Source organism: Oryzias melastigma, linkage group LG5, assembly GCF_002922805.2.
Source record: "Oryzias melastigma strain HK-1 linkage group LG5, ASM292280v2, whole genome shotgun sequence".
Lineage (NCBI taxonomy): Eukaryota > Metazoa > Chordata > Actinopteri > Beloniformes > Adrianichthyidae > Oryzias > Oryzias melastigma.
The window spans coordinates 27359925-27377751 of record NC_050516.1 but is presented as its reverse complement, the minus strand read 5'-3'; the positions used below and the strand labels follow the sequence as shown (position 1 = coordinate 27377751).

Here is a 17827-nt window from a genome sequence, read left to right as displayed (position 1 = left end):
TTGTCATCCTCCATAAAGCAGTGTATACCAAAGTTTATATATTACATGATAGTTACCAGCTATTTACCAGACATAAGTACAAAATCCATGTATTCTTGGTTGACACCAGAGAGAACATGTTTCTTCACCTGTAGTCAGTATATTCTTTTAATAATCTGTGAAATGGGAGTTAAATTCTGTTTAGGGGTTTTAAAAAGGTTTAATGAAGTTTTGTAAGTAGAAATTGGTAAAAAACTCCATTGTTGATATATTTTTGCAGCTGTTACAGCCATATTTTTACAGTAAATGCGAGCAAGTTAGTCTATGAAAAGTAAGAAACACTTCATCCATTTTTAAGAGATAAACATGCAAAAAAAAGGTTTAATGTTGACTCATAAAACTAAGCTTCCTTCCCGATTTTCTGTTTTTCAAAATTCAAAACAACAACAATAAAATGTGCTGGCAAGTATTATCTTGCAAATGCCTCTGTTTCTTAGCAGTTCAAAACAGCGTGTGATTAACAGGATTAATGTTAGTAACTGTGCAGCACAGCGCAGCACGGTGGTGGTATCTCACAACAAGAAGCTCCAATTTTAGATCCCATATGGGATGACTCTGTCAGAATTTACTTTTTCCCCCAGAGCCTGCTTGTGTTTTCTCTAGGCAATCCAGCCTTCTCCCAAGGTCCACAAACAGGCCGCCTAAATAAATGTTTAAATCTAATTTAAAAAGCGTCCAGTGGTACATATTTGTGAAAACGCGCAGCTGAATGGGGCTGCGATGCTTTGGCGATCTGCCCAGAGAGAAATAAAGATAACCACCCAACTTTAAAGCGTTGCGTTTGTTTGTGATTCCAGCCTCGGGAAATGATGTTTTTCACTCTTTTCTTTCCATTCATTCGACCGTCAATAGAATTTAACAGTGTCTGGTAAAGGTTAAGGAACAAAAACTGCTCGTCAAAAGCAGTATTGATTGACGCACAAACTGCAAACTATATTTTATTAGAATAAACGGGTTCATGCCACTGTGCGGCTTCAACCTGTGACTGTTATTTTATAAGATCTCTGTATCTTCTATGTCCAGAACAGATGCTCCTTTAGAATAAGCTCACTTGGGAATTTGCAGAAATAAAGGCCACCTGCAGAGCTAGTTTTATTTACTTGGGTTTTGGCAATAAATGTGGGGCTCTTGCACGTTTAGAAGACAATACCCAAGTGTCATGACAATCTACATCTGTTTAATAAGACGTAATTACAGATAAATCCATGCAGGTCGTTCTGTTTTTGGCTCAGAAATGCTAAGAGGCAAATATGTGCAGACATTGCATGTAACACTTAGTGGGATCAGCAGATTATGCAGAAGAGGCACATGTTTGCTGGTGTTGCCGGTTAACAGCTTTGACTGTGTAAGTATGAGTGATGCGAATTCATATGGTTCAAACACGTGTTGAAATTAAAATGAGTTTTTTTCTTCAGAGCCAACTCTCTTTTCATAGTGAATGTCACAATCTCTGCTAAACAAATAAGGAATTTTGCAATCAACTAGAATAGATTAAAACATTCAAAAACGAATCAAAAGTATCTTTCAGCACAGGAGCTTGAAACGGAAATATCGCATGCCGATTCCTCAAAATATTTTAGCGGCAAATAGATTTTATAATTATTCAGCCTTGCTGTATAAAAAGAGCTCATCAAGAACAATTTTGGAGCCTATTCAGTTTTTTGAAGACATTGTGGGCAAATAAGAAAATCTTCATTCATTAAGTTAATTCCATATTCATTCCTATGATTCACTTAGAAAGAAAAAAATCTTTTTATGCTGTTTTTTTTTCTTTTATGTTTTTTTGATTCTCCTGCTCTTTTCTGTACTTTTTTTAGGCACATAAAAACTCAATCACACTTTCAGTGATTTCAACAATCATAGAATCAACATGTTCAGCTTGTTCATGACATTACTACTTGTATTTTTTGTAATGATAAACTTTATAGTTTTTGATATATTTGATATATTCGCCATAGGAAATGAATGAGAAAGTCTTCAACTTCAACATTTTTAGAAGACAGCAAGAAGCCTTTAAATGTATTCATGGGATATGTTTTAATTTTTATATATTTTTTTGAATAATTGGAGTTTATATTATTTTTTAGCAACATGCTAACATTTTTGGCTAATTTGTTATCTATTGAGGATTTTATAGGCTAATTTAGAGTTTAGCTACTATTTTAGCAACAGGCTAACGTTTTTGACTAATTTAGTTTACTGAGTAGTTTTAGGCTATTTTGGAGTTTAGCTAGTATTTAAGCAACAAGCTAGCTTTTTGACTAATTTGGCTACTACTGAGGTTTGTATGCTTATTTAGATTTTAGCAATTATTTCAGCAACGTGCTAACATTTTTGGCAAATTTGTTATCCACTGGGGTTTTTTAGGCTAGTTTAGAGTTTAGCTTCTGTTTAAGCAACAGGCTAACATTTCTGGCAAATTTAGTTTACTGAATATTTTTAGGCTATTTTGGGTTTCAGCAAGTATTTAAGTAATGTGCTAGCTTTTTTGGGGGCTAATTTGGCATCCACTGCTTTTTTCAAGCTATTGTGAAGTTTAGCTCATATTTAAGTAACAAACTGAATATTTTAGCAAAATTTGCATTTTTTTAAAGCAGTTTAACAACCATTTTTTCAGAAATTTAGGTCAATTTCAGCTCTCTTTTATAGTTCTTTAACATAATTTCCAGTCTTTTAGAAAATTTAACATTGTGCAAATAGTTTTTGCATTTCCAGCTACTTCTTTCAGCAAAAAGCATTCACATTATCGAAGGTAATGCAACTTTTCTAGTTCTTCATGTTTTGCTTGTTTCAGCACTTGGGAATCAGAAAAAACTGATACAGCAGGTGAAAGAACATCTTATTGGGGGAATTCTGAGACATTAAAAGCTACAGTTGTCTGAGAATTTTATATGATTATAGATAAGATGTTCTGAGAGAAACATTTTAGCAGCTAAAAAAACAAATTTTTTTGTTGCAAAATCTTTATTTTTTGTGTGTAAAACTGTTAAAACCAGATAGACATGAGAGTTTAAACATCCCAGTTGGTCTTCTTGCAGAATCAAAGCCACATTTTCACATATGAGGTTCAGGAACATGCCCTTGGATGACTCATGTAGGTATTTTAGTTTAGTTTTATGAGCGTCACCACTCTGTTGCAGTTCTGTAGCTTTGGTTTCCGACAGGCAGGCAGGCAGGTGTTGCACTTTTCTGCTTCTGCCAGGTTCAGTTCTGTATTTATTCCAAAATGAGTGTACAATTACAAGGACTGTTTAAGAGATTGTCGTCACGTGAGACTAATTTCATGCAGGAAACCAAAAGATTTGCACAGGTGACAAAGGCTGGTGAATTTAATTTAGCAGATTGCTAAAAGTTGAAATTAACTTTTTTTGTTCGCTTGTTGTGTTTCTTGAGTTTATGTAAAAGATCTGCTTTTCCTGGTGTTTTAATGCAGTTTACTTTGATGTTAGATCACTTGTAATTAATATTTGGGAAAAACAATCACACTTGCCTATTTGGAAATAACAAATTGTCTCAGCAACAGATTTCTTAAGTGTGATACAGTGTATAAAAACACTCAAAAGGCCTTTAATTTGCCCTTTCAGATTTTTTTTCTTGAATTTTTGCTTTCTTTGATGTAAAAAAAAAGGGGGGGGGATTGAGTATTTTCAAGGCGACGCTCACAGGTCAGTCAAACTTTAATTGGTCTATAGAAATAATTTAATTAGGGCATAATGGATCTTTTGATGCCTTTGCTCCCCATTTCCACTAACAACACCCTGAGGAAATTAAATCTGTTTGACTTTATTGTAGAAGTGCACAAATAAAATGATAATTAAACACATGTATTAACTTACAAACACAATCAGTGAGGAGAACAACCAGCATTGACCCCTTTGTTTAACAATCGTCTGTCCTGTGTAACACTTAACAGAAAATAGTACAAACAATAAAAATCTCCAAAAAACAGCGTAGTTTTTAATAACAGATTATGTGCACTTATATGTAAACCATTTATATAAGCTCTACTTTAAGCTTAGCTTCAGCCCCCAACTTGTTTTTTTTCAGCAGAGCCGTGACTCATCCAGGACTGCACAGGGCAGATTTGGCAAATCCCTTGTTCAATCTAGACATCGTGGGCATCTTTACCACTCTAACTTAGACACCATATTCAAAAATAAAATAAAAAGATATCCAGTTGTACACCTTAAAAATACATAGAAAAAAATACAAATAATTAATACAACACAGGTTCCTTTTTAAACTTCAAAAACAATGTTTTACATTTTTTGCATTTTTTAACACCTTTAACTTTCTTTGGTCGCCAAACGCTTTAAGTCTGAGATGTTTTTGTCTTCAATCGGTCTGTAACAAATCGTCTCATAAAAATACAGTACAGAAGTCTCATGATTATGATCACTTTTCCACAGCACCGTGGAGGGATTTTTGCTACGCTTATAGGCTAATGAAACAAGAACAGATGCTACATCGCATTTTAAAACAGATGAAAGTCATAAACCTTTTTTTCAATTTAATGGTTGTTCTTTTTTTTTTTTTTTTGCATTCATGATGAGAGTAAGCAGACAAGATAAGCACAGCCTGATAAAATCACTTAATGTGTCAGTATTGATTTTTTAAATGAAATAATTTATTTGAATTAAAGGGCCTATACTATGCAAAATCAATTTTTTGAGCTTTTAAGTGTATTTTATAGTTCATTCTCCACTATGAAGAACCCCAAAGTGGTATTTTGATCCATTCACGCATTTCTGAGTAATCCTCTAAAAACCTGGACTCTCAGCACAAGGAGCGGGGTTCTCACCATTGGCACATATTAATTTATTGAATTATTTTAAAGTTAAAGTCCCATTAGTTGTCACGCACCTGGGTGTGTGAAATTTGTTCTCTGCATTTGACACACCCCCTGGGGGAGGGGTGAGCAGCAGACATAGTTGCACTCGAGAACCATTTGTTTGTTGAACCCCCCCCCCAAATCCAACCCCTAAATGTTGAGTGTCAAGCAGTGAGTTTATGGCATGACTCACCCGGGATTTGAACTCGCGACATTCCAGACTCAGGACGGACACTCAACCACAAGGTCACTGAGTTGGTGATTTTTACTGTCAATGGCTCTCACGAACTTACGTCCTAAATTAAGAATGGCTCATTAAGAAAGAAACTGTGCTGCCAGCACCACCCCCCAGGCAAAGACAAACACTTCGTTAGCCTCTTTCGCGAGCTACCCCGGCTCGTGCATAGTCGTACAGACGTCGGCTGTGTGTGCTGTTTGTGTTGTGATCCAGTGTAACGATGGCCAAGAAACGGTAATTTGGTTTAGCATTTAAATTTCGTGCGGTTTGATGTACGCAGGGCCGACATTGGGCAAAGGCAACCCAGGCGGCCGCCTAGGTTGGAGGGGACGGCAAATCACAATGATAATATAATTTTTTCTTAACTCTATTAACTCAAAAGTTTTATTTAAACAATAACTGTGCAGTGCACCACCCTCATATTTCCTAAAATAATTGTTTTTTTTAGTGTGTCAAAGGTAATATATGATCGTATATATAGATACAGTTTACTCCAAAAGGTTTAAGAAAAGCATGGTATAGGCCCTTTAACATAATACTACTTTTTTACACCATTCTTCCAGAGTCAAGTGGGTCATACAAAATAGTTAAAGTGGAGGTAAAAAACAATGACTCTTTTTTAGGGAGACAGAAATATATTCTGTTGCCTAGCCAACAGACATTACTGCATTTAAAAATATTAAAAATTATTTTTAGACAATCAGTTTGATTAGACAAAGTAATTCTTAATACTTGATGACCCCTTGAAATGTTTGAGTGAAAAAGTACTGTTTTGACCTTATCTTTGACACCAAGTCAAATTGAACAGAAACACGGACAAATGTAATAACCACAATCTATATTTGGCTTGAACTCATTTAAACTTGTGCTTATATGACTATTTTGTGGAGGTTTGGTTAGTTAAAAACGAATCTTCATGATATTTTTAAAGACTCGTTTAAAGTTTCCATTGCAGAGCGGGTAAATAAACGGGTTTAGTGTGGAGTTGAAGTACCCTAACCATATGGTGAACATGTGAAGATCGTGGTGCACACACTGTTTGCAAAACGCCATGACCATAAAAGCGATGAAGTAGGGGATCCAGCACAGTAAGAAAGCAGCAATGATGAAGCCGAGCTGCTTCGCTGCTTTGTGCTCCTTGTGGATCCTCAGGCTCTGAATGCGGTGACGGGATTGGTCAATAAACCTGTGCCACGCCTGTCTCAGAGTCACCCCGTTCTCTGGGTCTATTCTGGCGTCCTCGACACCTTCCTCCGGCCAGGGCAGAGCTTGACTGGGGTCGAAGCTGTTGTAGAGCACGTCCGAGTACCTCTGCATGTCTGACACCTGACTGATGTCACAGACTCTGCTCACAGAGTTGGGGACAGTGACATGACATTCATTTAGGGAGGTTTGAAGCTTGCTCTCAGGGTTTCCACCTGGACAAGTCCCATCCTGAGGCGCTGATGGAGGATTGAGGGAGGTTTCGCCGCACGGCTGCCTCTCTTCTGGGGGCATCTTGTCCTTATGTACCATGCGGAGTCGTTTTGTTGTCATAGAGAGAAGTGACGTCTGCTGGCACTTGACACCAATTTTCCTGTGAGCTCTAAAAGGAGCAGCTTTGGTTTTATCTGAGTCTTCAAGGGAATAAGTCTGGTCAATGGTGTTCTGATCTAGCAGTTTCTCCCTTTTTAATCGTTTTATTGAATCTTCAGTGTCTGTCTTGGGTGATTTGGATTCCCGTCCCTCAGGGCAGGGAACATTTCCCCCGTTCTCATTTTCCCCAAAGGAATCTGTCGGATGGATGATTCTCTCTCTGTCTCTGAGATGCTGTCGTACTGCCAAGTAGATATGCGTGTAAAACCACACCATCAGAATGGATGGTACATAGAAATTGAACACCGCAGTGATGACCTTAAACCATGTGACGAAACGGAAGTCTGTGTCACACTTGTTCTCCTCCTCGGGTTTGAGATCGACGTACGAGAAAGACCTCCACCCCAAAATAGGAATAATCCACGCCAACGACAGCAGCCAGGCTCCACATATCATCACACTTGCTTTGCCCCGCGTCCGATACTTCAGGTACTTCAAAGGCTGTCGGACCGAGCGGTACCGATCCAAACACAAGATAAACAGGCTGAAGATGGATGCCGTGCTGGCTACATAATCCATAATCAGCCAAAACTGGCACACAGTTCGACCTAGCCTCCACTCATCCTCCAGCAGATACACCAAGTTCAGAGGCATTACCGTTGCCCCGACGATCAGATCTGCCACAGACAGGCTAACGATGTACAGGTTCCCCACAGTGTGGAGGCTCTTCTCCTTTTTCACAGCGTAGAGCACCAACAGGTTCATTATAACGGTGAGGAGAGACAGAAGCCCCAGGAAGACTCCCAGGAGGGCGTTGTGGAGGTGGTCATGGAGGGTCACGGTGTGATTGTGTCGCAGAGTGTCACCATGTGGGAAGCCCCTCCAGGTGTTGCTGTAATTGACATAGCTGTTGGTGTTGAAATGTAAAGGATCTGCTGAAGGTGACAGACTGGATTCCATCGTGCGAGGTGAGATGGAGATCTTTACGTCCCGGACAGCTGCTGGCCAGAGTGTCGACACAGCCGTACGATCCTACTTCTCAAAGTAAGGAGGATACTCCTGGCAGAAGATGGACGCACCTTTATGTGGCAAAAATATGGCATGTTGACTCTTCGGTCTGTGGTACATTTTGTTGGAGATCCGAACATCTGGAAAAGATGAAAAAAGGACAAGTCACAGGTCTGTAAAGTTTTTTTTTTTTTTCTCACTTTGAAGTAAAAATGCAAAGAAAACATTTGAAGACCCTCTTGGATCTTCTTTTGATCTATATCAAAGGCCTTCCCAGTGGTCTTTTAATTGTGAATATGTTGACTTTATCATAGATCATTTATATGACCTGGTGTTGACGTCACCCATAGGAAATGCCAAAATCCGCCCAGAGCTTTCGCCGTCACTTCCTGATACGTTTACCGCCAAATGGCTAACGACTGTAACGACTGCAACCCGTTGACAGCAATTAGTCTGAGTCGGTTTAGATCATGGTTGCCCAAAGTGGGCCCGTGGTCTAAATTTGGCCCACCAGAGTTTATCTTTTGCCCCGCCAAGTCGTGATTGCAGAAAATGCTGAGTGTTTAGTTAAAACCTCTTACCCGTTTGCCATTGATTCTCTATGGTGTTCCAAAAACTCTACAGCTGTCTACAGCTGCCGCCAGTACTTCATTCGAAATTTACCTCCAAGTTGTGAGCAGGACGGTGTGGAAGTAAGCCTCCACTGACATCCCATCATCCTTTGTTTATAACCTCTACTGCTCCCAATTTCAAGCTAACATCAATGGTCCAGGGAACTTGTGATTGTAGTTTGTATAACAACTTCAAGCTTTTCTTAAACTGCATTTTTAAAAAATCTGGTCCTGATTAACAATGATTTGAGTAAAGAAATACTCAGAAAAGCAATTTTAATCTTAATTTTCTTTATATATGTCCTCCACCATAACAAAAAAGCTTTAAGAACATGCTAAAACACAATTTTATTGGAGTAGGTTGAAGAAAGTACTAATTAAATAGATTTTAGTAAGTCTTCCTGTAAGACAGACAAGTAAAAACGCCTCTATTTTAAATTTCTTGCCTCTATGTTTTGGACTCAATCGCCTAAATGGCCTCAGAACTGTATTCTTCCCTCACTTTCACTGTCCAGATGGCTTTCTTTAACACTTACTCATGGGGAAGGCAGCGTAACCCATCAACAACACAGCAATAGACAAACTGTATCACTGGAAGAGGAGAGCCTAGGTTGAACTGTAGATGAAACTGGAACCCGTCCATTTTTAATCGCGGAGCTACATTTGAATGTAAAAAGCACAGCAGGACATCTGTTTAAGAGTATGTCGCTGTGCGGCTAAAAAAGCTTTTATCTTGACAGTTGGGGTATCGATTTTTTATGAGAGCTAACTGGAATGAGGCTGTTGCCATGGGCGCAAGTGACGATTCGGCATGGATACCTTAGATTTCTGTGTAAATTGTTTTTTGTGTCATTTTAAATTCTGTTTTTTTTTTATTTTGCTTCTGGTTTATTAATATTTTATTTAATATTATTGCCTTTTTATTTTGTATATTAGTGTGATCCATTTGTTTCTTAATTGAGTAATAATCCAGAACTGAAAGGGCTTTAACAAATGTTGCAAATGTACCAAAATATAAAGAGATCACTGCGCTGAAATAAAAGACTGGACAAATAATATCAAAATTCAATTTGTCTGCTCGTCTTTTTCATCTGCTGAATTGTGCTCCTGCTTACTCATAGATGACACACTCAAGAAGGGTGGAAGAATGAGAAAATCATTCAATTAATATTTGGTGAGAGAAAGATCCAAACAGAAGAGGAGGCCAGGTTTTAGTGGCACATCCTCAGAAAGTGACTCACTCTTTCGTCACGGTTTCACATTAAACGGAGTTAGCATAGGCGAATAAAAGCCCACTTGTTCCACGCAGACCCCCGTGTTTGCATTTGGAGTATGGCAGAAGAAGCAGGTATTGGGGTCGGTTATGAATGGATGCTGCAAAGGTGGGTAGTTTCCATGGAGATTTATGGAGTTTTATCACAGCACACCAGCTTTGGTGATGTGGTCATCATGGTTCAAGGGAGGATGGGAGAAAGGTTACATTCCACCAGCTTCAAAAAGTACTTTTAATGTTCTAATTTAAACAAGCCAAAGTGGAAAAGGAGGAAAACAGCCCCCATAATGCTGTTTCTATTACTTTGAGCTTCTCAATGCGTTAAGATCAAATTTCTCAAGCTTACGATAAAAACAGAAGAAATTTGAATGTTTTTGATGTTGCTTTGCTTTTATTAATCGGTAATATGAACATTGAGTACCCACAGATTGGTAAAGGCAGGTATGGAGGCTTGGATATGGAAAAAATCCACGGCTCCGTACGCATCGGCGCGCCACAGAAAACCAGAGCTGAGCCTTTACTGTCGCTCCAACACGATTATCCGTAATCACCCCTGCCTGCTGATTTCATTACAAAAGGAAGCGAATATTCCTAATAACTTTTGCCCCGCCGTGACCTCAAGAATGGAGTTAAAGAAAACAACAACACTTGCTTTTGCGCAGAAAAGGAAAACACGGGCGCGCGTCAAACACCTGTTGCACTAACCGAAAACTTTGCGCACCTTTCCAAACAGACACTGGGGGATAAACAGTCTAAAAGACATTGGTTTGGTTCTGCAGGATTTAAGGCTGAACAGGAGGAACCTACCATGGATGGAGATCACGGGGAGGAAGGCTCTTTCCACTCCAGGCTGCATCCCGGGCGCAGATCAGAAAATGAGTGAGCGACACAGGTCGGAATGCAAAGAGAGCCTCTCCATCCCTCCCTCCTCCCTCCCTCCCTCCCCTTTACCTCACTCCATCCGCCTCCCTCTCCCTCTCTTGGCCAAACTTTCATGATAAACTGTTGCTGACATTAGGATCTTGTTGTGGGTTTCTCTTTGCAGAGGAGCTCTTACTCAGAGGATGATTCACTTTGTGTAAAATGTGCGTTTTCCCTCATTTAAACTAACTGACATGTGGACCTAAGCAAATTCTGGAGCTCAGCAGCAGTTTAGTGACGAATCATCCTCAGAATCTGCTCTCCTTGACGCACACCTGTCTTTTTTTAAACTATTTTGTAGCCTTATATAGCATTTCTAAGTTTGTATTTGTTCAAAACGAATTAGGAGCATATGATAAGATGCAAATAAAAACTAGGAGTTAAAAACTTCCCAATCTTGATGTCTATTTTACTTCTATTTTCACCTGTAAATAGTATATGCCCATCCACATAACAATGTGTAATTTATTATAGACATGCCTTTTTTGTCTGTTTGTATATATTGCACATGAAAGGTGCAGAAAAATAAGTTTTCTGAATTTAATAAAACAGTCAGATAACTCCAATATCGGTCGCCATTTTTGTTGCACCGGTAACGCTAGGTTGGGGTTGTGAGGGGCTGTAAGCTAGGGGGGTAGAATGTAAACCGAGGGATGTCAGAACGTAGGCGCAGGCTTACTGATGAACTATTGACGAAATTACTTCCTAAAAAATACAACAGAAATTTTTACATTTTGGCTAAAAATGACATAATCATAAAAAAAGGCCACTAGAAACACTTTCACAATAGATTAAAAGAGTGGAACTTTAACAAACCACCATCTTGTGTTTAGTCTCATCACAAATAATTGTAATTAATTCACTAAAATGTTTATTCTGAATTCCTTAATCACTGATGTCACTCCCAGCTTCATTACACGGCTGCATTTTCCCTCCCAAACACTTCTGACTTTCAGGTGACATATTCTCTGCCAAGTAAATCAGTGAACGCGTAAATGTTGATGCTCACCTTAAAGCTGTGATTCTCTGGGACTCCTGGGAAATATCAGGTAATGCAAACATTGAGCATTCCTTCTATGTGTAAATTGTTGTGAACATGAGCTGTGAAGTCCATTTTTTATTCTTGTGCACCTTTGAGAGAAGTCTTTTAATTGGATGCAGCTTCATTTACAATGACTCCACAGAGATTTGAAGCATTTGTCCCATCTGGTGCTGGCACATCTGATGAAAAGTGTCTCACTTTCCTTATGTGTTTGACCTTCAGCTCTTGCTTTAGTCTAAAGTCACCAAAGCGTAAACAGAAAAAAGTTTTTACTTCTGGAGAGTCCGCATTTACTTTTACATTTACATCTTTTGTTGGTTATAGGATAGTTAGACTTCAATAGAACATCCAAAAAAATGTTAAAATCTTGTTGAGGTCAATCTGTTAGAAATTGGTATACAATCAAAGCCCAATGTCCTCAATAAATGTCATCCATTGTTACCGACATCTAAATCTCATGGGGGACAAAATGGGAATCCCCAAATCTACTACTTTTCATGCACTGAAAAATCTGGTTTTATCTTTATTACTCTATTGTGTCACTTATTGTTAAATGGAAAATAATCAACCTCTCTTCCATATTTTTTTACCCCAAATATTAAAGTGATTCGCTTTTATTGTCATCAGCAATCTGACTTCCTCCCATAGTCCAGAAGCAGGTATCTTTGGTCATCGCTGAATTCCCCCTCAGGTTTTTAAATGCGTGTGGTAAGTCTCTGAGTGGCCCTGAAGTGGACTGGAAAAGAACGTGCCTCGTTTTTTAACAGTGATTGGGATAGGCTCCAGCAACCCTGAGATGCAGAAAGAAATAAAAGCAGGTTTGGAAATTGGATGGATTGATGCTTTTATTGTGAATTCATCTAATTATAGAAGATATTAGCTCCTCCTCCTGATATTTTAACACTTAAATACCTGAATTTAATTCCAGTTAAGAAAAAAAAGAGTTTTTGCCTTCAAATACATGCTAAATAGGAATGGGGGATGAAGGACCCAAACGCAGGAGACCAGGCTTAGTGGTGGAAACTAAAATCATTTAATAAATTAACCACAACATGAGAAAATGCAGAAGGAGATCAAAACGTTGACAGAACAGGTGACCTGACCATGACCAACTAAAAACTTAAATACACTGAGGTTAATTAAATAAAGACAGCTGTGGATGATTAACCTGTAGAGAGACTGACGAGGAAAACAGAAAATGACAAAAGTGCCACAAAAACACAAGCGTAGAATCCTGACAGCCAAGGGGGGGGATGATTTTTGTTGTCTAGTTTCTCGTTTAAATATCTTATTACACTTGATACAAGACAAAAATAACTTTCTGGTGAGATTTAATTTTTGATGTGAGACAATGAATGTTGAATATCTTGTTAATGGAAGTTAGAAGTTTTTGTGATTATGTTTGCTTGACCTCCCTATGACATTGTAAGGCTTTTCTCTCCCCACAGGAAGTGAATTAAGCTTTATTTGTCATTTGCAGCATCAACACAGGTCAATAGCGCAATAAAATGCTTGTGATGGAGAGTCGATATACTCGCCAAAGAGGTCCGGAGATATCTGTACACACAATTGTTGTACAGTAAGGAAAAAACAAAAAAATGGAAAAAAAGGGGGAAAAAAAGATAAAATATAATATACTATTAAGTGTAGTACACGTTCGAAGGTGCATGTAGGATTAAGTACATAAAGCAAAAAAATTTTTAGAAGTAAAGTAACAGGGTATAAGTGAGATTTAATATATTGCACATAAATTGTTACACATGTCCAGCCTTAAAGTGTCCTCAGACTTGTCTTCAGGGATGCCTCCATGATTCTTTCAGCCATTCTGCAATCTTGATGGAGCACAACAGCAAGGGGAAAAAAAGACTATCCGCTAGTAACAAAGATGGCCGATTATATCTCTTCTTTTCCCTAAATTGATCACTGACCCATCTGTTACCATGGGAAACGCCTGGACAGTTCATTTGGAGCAATGTGTCAACTCAAACGGCTGTTTTGTCAGATTCTAGCACCAGAATGTCTTGTTATTGTTCTAATGTGGCTCCAATCACCACTCAAACAGGTTTAGATCTCATGCGCGCTGCTGTCAATGCGGCTGAACAGCCTTTTTAGTATGCAGACACCTTGGTAGTTGGAAAAAATGTTGTCAGAATTCTCATTTGGCTATGAAAGTGTTTTCACATCTGTTCCAGAACAGGTGATTTATGTGGGGAATGCTCACTTTTCAGCACACTTGTTCTTACTTGTGATTTTTGTCGACTTAAAAAAAAAAAAGAAAAAAAAAAGTGCACAATATTTTTCCTTTGAGGACAGAGTCAGGATGTCGGGGATGGAGCCATCATTCATGTAAAGATCATGACCTTTTGGAAAACTGATGATTTGTTTTCTTTTTTTGGATATCTTTGTGATTTTATGATGTTGCACAGGCCTCAAACAATGATGAGCAAATGAAAGAGTGGTTGTTGTAAAAACAAATGCCCACAGACACAAGTATTGTGTTATCTAATTTGACATTTGCCTACAACATTTTTATTTTTTAATGATCTGAGCTCCTGGAGGCACCGACTTGCACACTAAAATAGCACAGACAGAAATATCAAGCATAGTTAATAACATTCAGCTCCTTGTTGAGCAGCGGGGTGGTGAGGCTGCTAATCACCTCACTAATGCGCTGATTCCAAGAATTAGCCTGGGATTCATCTCTGACTCCTCCGGGTTTCAGAGCGATAACCCAGACAAAGGGAAGTCTAGCGTGTGTGTATGTGGGTGTCAGGAGGAGACAGACCCGGTAGCAATACGATGAAAGTTCATTAAGTCAGACAATAACAAATGGATTCTTTGTTGATGGAAGTTCTTCAAATACTGTGAATATTTGAATATTTATCCAATTAAGACCTGATACAACGTATAGGTGTTGCAGCTCGGGCTGCTTCAGGCCTGAACGGGTTAAGATAAGGAGGTGCATATTTAAAAACCTCATTATAAACTTGCCAAAACAATATCAGTCGCATGATTGTTTCCAAAGAATGTTGAGTGTATTTGTTTATCAGTCTAGAGGAGTAATGGGGAAACATTTTGGGTGATTTGTCTCTCTCAGAATATGTATAGAAATATTTGAAAGGCCACAGAATTTAATAGAAGGGGTTTTTTATCAGTCAACTTTAACCCTTTAACACCTGAGGTGTTGCCGGTGACGATTAAATGCTAAATCTTTAACATACTCAAACTTTTCATATATTTCAATAAAACACAAATCGTGGCAGCCAACATTAATTAAAAAAAAAAAAAAAAGATTCCAAATCTTGTTGGTTTGTGATTAAACTCAGATTTCCTGCATTTTTGAGATAGTAAATGCCTGTGTGTAAAGTGTTGAGCTAAATGTAGCCGATGCGATGGGTATAAACAGGTGATTTGTACTCCGAATTGGAGGTTCCGTGTGCACTTTGCTTGTTCCCCGGGTTCCTGCAGCTGTTGTGGCGTCCTCCCACTGTGCAAAGGCACGCGTGTTAGCTTCAATACATACTCTGCTTTGGTCGCAGGTGTGAGGATGCATGGTTGTCAGCTTGATCCATTTTCATTGGTTAAAGGAAAAAAGAAAAACCTTCTGATGAGGACGTTATCCCAAAGTTCAGATTCAGAAAGAAATTAAATTCAAACAGCATGTAATGTGATTGCACGGCATGGGCCTACGCCTGATGAGATGTCCACATAACAGAGCTATCCACCTATAATTGAGTGCTTTTTAATTGCTCTACTTGAAGTAAAACCTGGGTCATTTTTATTATTTTTTATTTAAATTTCATTTGAACAGCTTTGCTGCAAAGTAGTGCAGTGCTGGTGTTTGTAACTTTTCTGCAACAATGCATACTCCCTGTGAAAGAAATCTTTTAACCAGTTTATTTTACACTTAATATCTATAGAAACAATAAAAGGAGTTTAAGAGAAATACACAAAAAATAGGTATCAGATAAAACAGCAATAAAACATCAAACTAAAGTGAGAATTCTGAAACAGATTCAATAAAAAAGTAAAACCCGGACACGGAGGAAATAACAGTGAAAGTATTTTTAGTTAAATAAATAAAAAAAGTATAAAGCATGGCATTGTGAAAAAATGACTCATTCAAAGCTATACTCGTTGAACATCTTGGACACGTTTTGTCTTTAACATAAAGTAATGTTGTTTTGAATTGTTGAAATGTAAAAAAAAAAATAATAAGAAGTTAAAAATAAGAAGTACTGAACTGCCTGATGAAAAAGTCTTTATTTTGGGCTCACATTTCTAAGATATTCTTATAAAATCTCATTCAGGTCATTTATTCTATAGTAAAAGTGGTCTTTTAATTATGTTGTTTTTAGCCAAAATAATAATAATAAAATGTATAATTTTCTAGAACAAGGGTCTTTAACTTTTAACACTAAAAGAGCAATTTGTGCTTGTTTTCTGCTAATCAAAAACTAGTAGAAGCTGCAATATCTTTGAATTCATTAAAAAATGCAGTTTTTAATGATAAATATGAATTATGCTTCTTTTGTGGCATGAATGAAATCAAAAATATAAAATGAAACAAGGATTTTCTCAACATGTGAAATTATTTATGTTTGAAGCTCATGTAATTTCCTTTCAAAATAAAAGACGTCTCGAGCATAAACCGATCATCCCAGTGCAGCTCTGGACAGAAGACAATAAAATGTGCTTTGAACTAATAAAAGATCAGACTTTTTACCAAAATGTTGCTTTATATTTGAAATCTGTGTATTCTGGAGGAAGCATAGAGTAAACAAGACCTCTCCACGTCTACAGGGATGTAAAATCCTTTAGATAGCTTATCTTTGAGGTGCACCTCAGTCATACATTTCTAAACTTAGCTAGTATAAATTAAAATAACACTATTATTTTTAATTTTTTTAGCCAGAGAGCCACTATAAAGAGGTAAAAGAGCCACAAGTTTGTGCGGACCGGCATTAGAAATTCACCTCTGAGTTGTGGGCGGGACTGTTGGACAGAGTAAGCCTGCCCTGACTTCCCATCATCCCTTTGTCTACACCAGGGGTGTCAAACATATAGCCCACAGGCCGCATCTGGCCCACCAGATGGTTTCATCCAGTCCAGTCATGAAGAGAAAAAAAATATGATGTTAAAAAGTTTCTAGCCGTTACTGTGGCAATTTATGTTTTTTAAAAGTCCCCAGACAATGAAAATCATGTTTTTTTTAGTTTTTGACATGTGGGGCATTTCTCTCATGAAAGTGAAAGCCCCCTCAGAGTAGATTTTGGAAACAGAGGCTTCATATCAACATGAAAAATGGCTTTTTAAGACATTAAGGTTGTTGGATTTTGGTGAAAAACTTCATAATCACAATTAAAACACTAATGAGATGTCTTTATATTTGTGTATAAGTGGAGCAGGGAGCCTGCTGTAGTAGCTTCTACATCACACTTACAAACTTTATCAACAAAATGTTTTGTTTGCTCCTGATCTGAAAAAATAAATTCCCAGAAAATGCCATTTTAAGCGTGATTTTCATCGTATTTGTCTTCCATCATAAGAAAACTCTCACGAGAACACGTTACGAACACCATTCTCTTCAGAGTGGGTCTTTAAAGTTGTGTGTTTGTTTGTAAAAATGAGTGTTGCTTTTATTCACATCCCCCGGAGTGCCTGCAGTGTTACCGGAGGCAGCCATGCTTACCAGCCTATTTGATAACCCCTGGTGTAGAGGATAACACTTTAGCTTTCAGGGAGTGTGAGGCTGCACGGTCGTCTCCATGTCCCAGTGATGACCTGTCCAGTCTGCACCTCATGCCTGATGACAGCTGATATAAGAGGAAGAAAAAAACCCCAACATGCTGGTCAAGAATAAGACAACAGCCTTCATAAAGCGAAGACTGTCATGCTCATTATGTTAGACATATGTCAGTTAGAGACAGCTCATTCATGACTTTGATGCACTCTGCAAACTCCTTCCTGCTTCCACCAGTTTGGCCTGAAAGGGCAACAAAATCCAGATGGAAAAGCTTTACTGACCACAGATTCTACAAAAGCATTGTTTTTTTTTTTTTAGTTTTAGCAATATGAGATACAGAAACATTGATAATTGAAATAACCGATCAGATCAAAAGAAATAAAGATGCTGCACACATCATTGGTTAATTATGAAGTGATAAATTCTTATTTTAGATTGCATAAATTGTGAATTTGCTCTTATGCAATGGAACATTAATGGTGGAAAACATAGGACGTGTATGTGCTTCAGTTCAGTCTGAATCCATTAGCTCCAACTGTGTTC

At 38.0% G+C, this 17827-nt stretch overlaps 2 protein-coding genes across 2 annotated transcripts in view; both read right to left on the bottom strand.

Annotated features, from left to right (window-relative positions):
• The window catches only part of atg7 (ATG7 autophagy related 7 homolog (S. cerevisiae)), a 103527-nt gene extending 92979 nt beyond the window's left edge, over positions 1 to 10548 (bottom strand). The window contains exons 1-2 of the mRNA XM_024269326.2: positions 10383 to 10548; positions 7763 to 7831 (exon numbers count right to left, since the gene is read on the bottom strand). Of these exons, the coding sequence (XP_024125094.1) occupies positions 7763 to 7831; positions 10383 to 10431 (118 nt within the window). The 5' untranslated portion in view covers positions 10432 to 10548. The remainder of the gene's footprint in view (positions 1 to 7762; positions 7832 to 10382) is intronic.
• hrh1 (histamine receptor H1) lies at positions 3803 to 7754 on the bottom strand. The gene has a single exon (XM_036212010.1). It carries the CDS (start codon positions 7641 to 7643, stop codon positions 6009 to 6011), a length of 1635 nt encoding a protein of 544 aa, XP_036067903.1. The 5' UTR covers positions 7644 to 7754; the 3' UTR covers positions 3803 to 6008.
• Positions 10549 to 17827: the final 7279 nt, after the last annotated feature.

What these genes read in the sequence shown, in the direction of transcription:
- hrh1 (XM_036212010.1), bottom strand. Translation starts at nt 7,643, where the DNA reads ATGGAATCCAGTCTGTCACCTTCAGCAGATCCTTTACATTTCAACACC.